This window comes from Neoarius graeffei, chromosome 17 (assembly GCF_027579695.1).
Source record: "Neoarius graeffei isolate fNeoGra1 chromosome 17, fNeoGra1.pri, whole genome shotgun sequence".
Classification (NCBI taxonomy): Eukaryota; Metazoa; Chordata; class Actinopteri; order Siluriformes; family Ariidae; genus Neoarius; species Neoarius graeffei.
Window position 1 is genome coordinate 62,163,282 of NC_083585.1, and position 8,088 is coordinate 62,171,369.

General features: G+C 41.8%; 1 protein-coding gene across 1 annotated transcript; it reads left to right on the forward strand.

The window, feature by feature from the left end:
* The first annotated feature begins 1,355 nt into the window (after positions 1 to 1,355).
* On the forward strand, positions 1,356 to 6,787 carry LOC132864399 (E3 ubiquitin/ISG15 ligase TRIM25-like). Its single transcript, XM_060897822.1, has 2 exons — positions 1,356 to 1,940; positions 6,684 to 6,787. Exons 1-2 carry the CDS (start codon positions 1,356 to 1,358, stop codon positions 6,771 to 6,773), a joined length of 675 nt encoding a protein of 224 aa, XP_060753805.1. The 3' UTR covers positions 6,774 to 6,787.
* Positions 6,788 to 8,088: the final 1,301 nt, after the last annotated feature.

The window sequence follows — 8,088 nt, forward strand, 5'->3', positions numbered from 1 at the left end:
AGTGATTTAAAAATGACTGACTTTTCTGTCACATTTATAATGGGTGTCAATGAGCTAAGACACACAAGGTCTTGAATTTTGTGCTGTGTTTTACTACGGAACAGGCCTCGAACAATGACAAATAACTCGACAACGGAAGCAGCTATTCACAAAATTCTTTCACAGTGAGTGCTAGAAGGGTCTCCTGAATAAAATGATGTATTTTTTGTCTGTCGTGTTAAAAATAACGACACTAGAGCGATTTAAAAACGAGTGACTTTTCTCTCACGTTTATAATGGGTGTCAATGAGGGCTGTCAGCTGCCCTGTCCTCAGTTTGACGCTTGTCATTCAAAAACTGTAAATCCTATCATTTAGGTAGACACATTGTGTGAATCAGGACAAGTTTTCCTACTACTTTTGAGAAAATCATTTCTGCAGAGTGAAATTTGTGGCTGAAAACACAGTTAAAGCGAGAAAGTTTGAGCTTTATTTTCAACCTCTCTCCACTCCAAGTTAACGAGCTTCACTGGTGTGTAACGCAATAGACACCCATTCAAAAGCCGGATTTTCTCCCAGAACCCACATGGCGGTTGAGCCGGGACTGAACCGAAAGTGTAGAACCTAGCAGAAAAGTTGAATGCCAGATCCACAGAGGAGAAGTTTTCCTACGTTTTAGAGTTTGAATCACGTCTCTAGGTTAAAGCATGCCAGAGCAGCGGACGTTTGAAAAACGTTGAAAAAGAGCTTTTTTTTTCAATTAATTCCATAGAAATGAATGGGGTTTTTTGGGGCAATTTTTTCGCGACTACATCGCGAAAAAATCGTATTCTGTAGAGAAAAGTAATAGCGTAGCGAGTCCGATCGAGCCGCACGTTTTGATATATTGTTTGTCTGTGTGCGACGTACGGTTATCGAGTTATTCGAAATCGAAATTTGCGTAGGAGGAAGAAGAAGAAGAGGAAGAAATATGTAGAAGAACAATAGTTGCAGTGCTTTGCACTGCATCCTAATAAAAGATGTTTTTAAATTACAGTTACAGAGAATGGATGGATGGTCAGATCAATTAATCACTTCAGAATCCTGTTCATGAGAGAGGGAGAGAGATGCATTCATTGTTCGTTTAAACTATCACTGGTAAGACTGTTCAAGTCTATACGCCCTGTAGGAAACACACACACACACTGTTTCAAATCTCTTCACACTGAATAGCTATTTGCTAACATAGCCAGGCCACGCCTTACACATTACAAAAAAGCGGTTCTCTCTTTAAAGCCACGCCCACTCTCTCTGCCACACAGAAACAGGAAGTTCATTTCAGAGAAAACGAAATTCCTCAGCAGAAAGTTCAGAGTCTTTCTCTCTCAGTACAGGAAAATGGCAGAGGCTAGTGTTTCAGTAGATCAGTTCAGCTGTCCAGTGTGTCTGGATCTCCTGAAGGATCCTGTGACTATTCCCTGTGGACACAGTTACTGTAAGGTGTGTATTAATGGATTCTGGGATCAGGAGGACGTGAAGGGCGTCTACAGCTGCCCCCAGTGCAGAGTGACTTTCACCCCAAGGCCTGTTCTATACAGGAACAACATGCTGGCTGAAGTGGTGGAGAAACTGAAGAAGACTGAACTCCAAGCTGCTTCTCCTGCTCACTGTTACGCTGGACCTGGAGATGTGGAGTGTGATTCCTGCACTGGGAGGAAATACAAAGCTGTCAAGTCCTGTCTGGTGTGTCAGGCCTCCTATTGTGAAGCTCATCTTAAACCTCACTATCAGTCTCCTGCCTTTAAGAAGCACAAGTTAGTTGAAGCCTGTGCAGAGCTCCAAGAGAAGATCTGCTCTGAACACGACAAACTGATCGAGATCTTCTGTCGTACTGACCAAAGCTTCATCTGTTATTTGTGTACAATGGATGAACATAAAGGTCATGATACAGTTTCAACTAAAGCAGAAAGAAATGAAAAACAGGTGAGAACTGGACATCATTCTTCTGTTCCAAGTCATTTTATACAAATTCTATTTCTAATCTAATTTCTATTCAGTGGATTTAATTGGTTCTCTGACTGTCATTCTCAGTGAAGTAAATTTTTATTTCCAGTCAAACAGACATATGTAAAGAAATGTTAGAGGTCAGACCAGTCAGTCTGCTTTAAACAGCCAACACCCAACAACCTTCTTCCAGCATTTTACAGCTAAAGTGCTCATGTGACTGTGTTAAAGCTCTGTAACTGGAGATCATATTTCATAACATTTAATGATCTACAGGTTAAAAAAAAAATCTATCTTTCTGAATGTGGAAATTGGGTGTGGTTCTCTTCCAGTGGAATTGGGTGTGGTTTTGAATGTACACACAGCACCTTAAAGAAGTAAACCTGACTATGACTCTGGATTTTACTGCTGAACAAATAAATAACTCCCATGAATCCAGATGTGCACTGTGCATGTCTCCCCCCCTCTAAACTCACTGAGAAATAAAAGGGAACAGTGATGACGCGAACTGCTCTCAGATCAGTCTTCTTCTTCTGTCAGGCTTTATGGCAGTTTACAAGCAAAGTGTATTACCGCCATCTACTGGACTGAGGTGCAATCAAATGGATGTCATTTCAAAGAAAATATTGAATAAAAAGGAAAAACACCGCAAAACAAAAAACTAAATCCTATTTGCTAATTTTGTCTCTTTGATAAATGTTATCATAGCACAAGTGATGTTTTCTGATCTCGGCTCACCTAATAAGGTGTCTAAAGAAAAGGCTTTCTTGACTGCATTCACTTCCCTCTTCAGTTTTTCTCTTTGTCTGTAGAATTTTAAGCACCTTAAAAGAACATGATCTACATCCTCTCTCACTCCACAAAGTTCACATTTTCCAGATGGATGTTTGTTCACAACGTATAAACTTATTTAATCCAGTATGGCCTATTCTCAGTCTTGTAAACCAAACCTCCTCCTGTCTGTTTGTGTAACTCGGTTTGCTACTTGAGATCTTTTTGTATATTATATAAGTGTCTACCTTTCTTCTCCTTATCCCATTCAGCTTGCCATATGTTAACTTTATATTTAATGAGTACCTTAAAGTGCATATCACAGGTAAGTTCAGGAGCAAGATCGATGTAATTCTCCTATTTTATATTAAACTTTGGTCAAATATCTGGAACATTCTGCATTCTCTGCTTTTTGTTTTTTTAACCTTGCACAATACCAGAAATTTTCAGTTGAAATCAAGCCATGTGAGGCAAATTGGTCCGCCGCTGAAAAAAACTTGGCATTTGAATTTCCCGGCAAACATTGATTTTCGTGATGTCATCTGCGGGACGCCTCCCTCTGAATCCTGCATCAGCGCTGGTTTGTTTCTGAGAAAATTACCTGGTGATTTTCTGCAAATTTCTTCGTTATCGTGTAACTATTAAAATGGTAAACAGATGTATTGTAGGAGGGTGTAGTAACACCAATCTTGATGGGATTAGTACTCATCGTTTTCCAAAAGACAGGACAATGAGAGAGAAATGGGAGCGCTTGGTCTACACAGGCTGTGCACTGAAACCGCACAAGCTCTCGCAGCCTGCCGGCGCTTCTGCAGGTGACGTCACGATTCTGGCTCCAGACTCCCTTGGGATTTTTCCAGACGCGTTTTGTTATTTTATTTTTTTCTGCTGTAGACAGATGGCCTTGTGCAAAATTACCCTTCTGGGTGAGTGGGTAAAGGGACATACTTTCATATAAAAAAACTAAATTGGTGCAGAATATGCATTTTAACTTCTGATCTACTGAGTGGAATACTTAACTGAACCTCCTCTTCTTTGGTTGCCTCTTTTGCCAGCTTGTCTGCTTCCTCATTGCCACCAACTCCTTTATGGGCTGGAACCCATACAAACTGGATTGATATTCCCTGTTGACTGATTGCAAATAAGATATTATTAATTTGATTCAATAAGTCCTGTCGGCATGACGATTCTCCACTTTGAACGGATGTGAGAGATGACACAGAATCGGAACAAATAACTGCTTTAGGGGGCCTAGTTTCTTCTATCCACTGTAATGCAATAATAATGGGTGTCATTTCAGCTGCAAATATAGACAGATGATCTGATGTTCTCTTTTTAATAGAGATTTTGTAATCAGGGATATAAACTGCAATACCTGTTTTACCCTCTGAATCTTTAGATGCATCTGTATAAACCTGTGTTGTATTATAGTACCTACTTCCTAAATATTGCTCTACGTTCTGATCCACTCCTCCAGATTTAGCTATCTCTTTGGTTTCCATGATCACCGTAGGGGAGCAAAACAACCAAGGTGGAGTTGTTACCAGGGGCACAGTCTTACTACAAATGATATCATCTATTCCCAATTGATTTGCTAATTTGTTACCATTCCATCCAAAGCTACAAATCTGGGATCTACCATACTCCCAACACTTATTGAGAACTTTTTCAGTAGGGTGTGATGCCTCATATCCATTTAAATTAATCCAGTAAGCCACACTCAACTTAAGATGTCTGAGGCTTAAGGGCATTTCTCCTGATTCTACTTGCAACGCTGGTATGGAAGGAGTTCTAAATGCACCACAACATCTCCTGAGACTTTTAGCCTGCATTCTATTGAGTTCATTAAGCAATGTCTTCAATGCTGAAAGATACACAATACAGCCATAATCTGAAACTGATCTTATCAGTGCAATATACATTCTTTTAAGGGACATCCCTGAGGCTCCCCAGTTGTACCCTGATAAACATTTCAAAACATTAATGCCCTTTTTGCATTTCTCAGTTATTTTCTGAATATGTTCCTTAAATGTTAACTTGACATCAAACCAAACTCACAAGTACCTAACAATATTAACTTGCTCTAAGGACTGGTTATACAACTTAAGCTCTAGTGTGGGACTTACTCTTTTCTTTGAAAAACAAATAAATTGAGTCTTTTCTACAGACAAATGAAAACCCCACTCACATGCCCATTTTTATACCTTGTTGATAACTAATTGCATTTTAGTTCTAATATCAATATTTTATCCTTTTATCCACAAAGCTCCATCATCAGCATATAATGCTCTATTGATTCGAATGTCATCTATTTTATTAAAAACATCATTAATGATAATGTTGAACAGTACTGGACTGCATACACTACCTTGAGATGTTCCATTTTCTATTGAATCGATGTTAGAGAAATTAACCCCAACTCTTACTTCTATTGTTCTGTCCTTTAGGAAGTCTCTAATCCAGTTAAACATCTTACCACCAATACCCATCCTATTCAGCTTAATTAACAACCCTTCCTTCCATAGCATATCATGCGCTTTCTCTCTATCAAATAATGTTGCTAAAACTGATTCGTGATTGACTTGTGCTTTCCTTATTTCATTTTCTAAACATACAATAGGGTCCATTGTAGTACGTCCACTACGGAAGCCGCTCTGGTGTGGGGAGACTAGACCTCTTTTTTTCAGTTTCATACACTAGCCTTCTAGTGATCATTCTTTCCATAATCTTACATAAATTAGATGTTAATGCTATTGGCCTATAACTTTTAACTTCAGTTTTATCCTTCCCTGGTTTTCCAATCGGAACCACTACAGAATGTTTCCAACACAAAGGCAATCTACCTTGCTCCCAAATCTTATTAAAAAGACTTAAAATTACATATTTAGCCACATCATTGACTTCATTAATCATTTTATAACATATACCATCTTTCCCTGGTGAAGTGTTCCTAACCCCATCTAACGCTCTCTATAAAAATGGGTGTCCGGTGATGGACAGGGTAAAGGACTGTATAAGGGGGACACTGGATCGGGTATACAGCAAGCTACACAGGCTGTCCGGTTAGAACAGGAATTAATGGATGTCCACTCACGAGAAACCGTGTAAACCGTGGTTTTACTAGAAAACAGAATAAAATACAATTACAACAAGACATGAGCAATAATATACACACAAGCAATAATGTAAACAATAACAATGATATAAATACAAATACACATCGCATTAAATATATATTAATGCAAATGAATAATAATTATATACAATGTAATACAAATATAAAACACACAAATGAATACTATATAAGTAAAACAATGTAAAGCCCAATGAATGCTATTTACACCCCATAATAAATAACACAACACACTAGATACTGACTATATACACGATATGTACACAATATGTACAATGTGTACAACGTACACGGAGGATGAGGATAGCTGCCTACAGCAGCTATCATTACCAAGGTGCGTGGTGCAACTGCTTACAGCGAGTCACACCCGCATGAAGACACAGAGTGTGTCGGCTGAATGAAGGGGAGCGTGGCTCCTTTAAGCGCTGCCCCGCGCTGTATTGCGCATAGAAGGTTAGAATATGTGGCGCGATTATGAACTGTACATACCACCACTACACTCCCAACACGGCAATGGCTAATAATGAAATGTGCTCCCGTAACAAACCGTGGTCGAGAAAACAAGCGCTATCATTACATGGCTACTGAACAGAACAGAACAAACACGTAAGAAAATAGACAGACACAGGATGAGAGAAAAGGAGAAGAAATACTCGCTAGCCTTACCGCTACATGTAACAGTTACAGATAACGAGTACACACATAACACAGTAGCTACGCAACAATAAACAACTTACATTCAAGGACGCACGGAATGCTCACACGGCACAAATGATGGACGTTGGATCCTGACACGTCCGCGATAGAAAGACAGAAAGCAAGAAAGAAATGAAACCGAGAAAGAAAGAGAGAAACGGATCCAAATATTCACTGATGAGAAGCAGGTGTTGCATGGAGTCCCCGTCTGATGTGTGCTGTGTTTTCCTCGATGTTTGTGCGCATCTTATATAGTCCACGCAGCACAGTGTGATGGACAGTGGCGCCAGGGTGTCTGAAGTTGGCGTGTGATGGACAGTGGCGCCAGGGTGTCTGAAGTTGGCATGTTGTAACATGCCCTGACAACTAACGAGTTGGGAGCCACTATGTCTGACAAGGGTGCCTGTTTACTACTTTTAAAGGTCAAAATAATTAAGACCTGGCACCGCAATTCTGAACAGCCGCCCCCAACTTTGTGGAACAAAGTTGTGTCCATGATGTCAGGCAGAGGTGTCCTGAGGGAGTGAAGGGAGTCTCACCAGGCGTGAGACTGGGCGTGTGTAGGTCCGGTCCTTGACCTGCACCTGTGCAGTACGTACCCTGCCATCTGCTCCAGGGATGACAGCAGTGACCTTGCCCACAGGCCACAGGGCACGTGGGAGTTGAGGGTCGACAATCATCACGATGCTGTCAACGATGAGGTCCTCCCGGTCTCGTTGCCACTTGGAGCGGGTTTGAAGAGAGGGCAGGTAGTTCCTGATGAACTTAGCCCAGGATTGGTCCGCAAGGGCCTGGCACTGTCTCCACCTGCACCTGCTCAGGATGTCGGAGTCGGTGTAGACCACTTGTGGTATGGAGGGGTCGTGCCGCCCCATCAGCAGCATGTTTGGAGTGATGGGATCTGGATCTGCGATGTCTGACGAGGTGTAACCCAAGGGCTTGGAGTTGATGATGCTTTCCACCTCGATCAGCACTGTCCTCAACACCTCCTCAGTGACTGTCTGTGCATCGAGTGTAGTGTGTAGGGCAGCTTTGATGGAACGGATCTCCCGTTCCCAGGAACCACCGAAGTGCGGAGCATGTGGAGGATTGAACTTGAAGTCAATCTGTTGACTGGCTAAGTGGGACTGTAGCTCTGGGCTGAGGGCTTTGAACGTCTCCTGCAGTTCAGACTGACCCCCTCTGAAATTGGTGCCTTGGTCGGAGAGCAGCTCATGTGGCTTCCCTCGGCGTGCGATGAAGCGCCGCAGGGCCATCAAGAAAGCATCAGTGTCCATGCTGGTGAGGAGGTCTAGATGCACTGCATGGATTGTCAGGCACTTGAAAACGATGCCCCACCGTTTCTCAGTGCGTCGGCCGATTTTGATGAGGTATGGCCCGAAACAATCCATTCCAGTGGAATAGAAGGCTGGCTTGTGCAAGCGCAGACTTGATGGTGGCAAGTCAGCCATTCTGGGGATCACTGGTGTGCCTCGCCACTTCTGACACTCTGGACAGCTGTGCTGATGTTTCTTGACAGCCGCTCTT

What these genes read in the sequence shown, in the direction of transcription:
- LOC132864399 (XM_060897822.1), top strand. Translation starts at nt 1,356, where the DNA reads ATGGCAGAGGCTAGTGTTTCAGTAGATCAGTTCAGCTGTCCAGTGTGT. An exon ending in CAGAAAGAAATGAAAAACAG is followed by an intron (nt 1,941 to 6,683) that starts GTGAGAACTGGA and finishes AAAGACAGAAAG; the next exon opens with CAAGAAAGAAATGAAACCGA.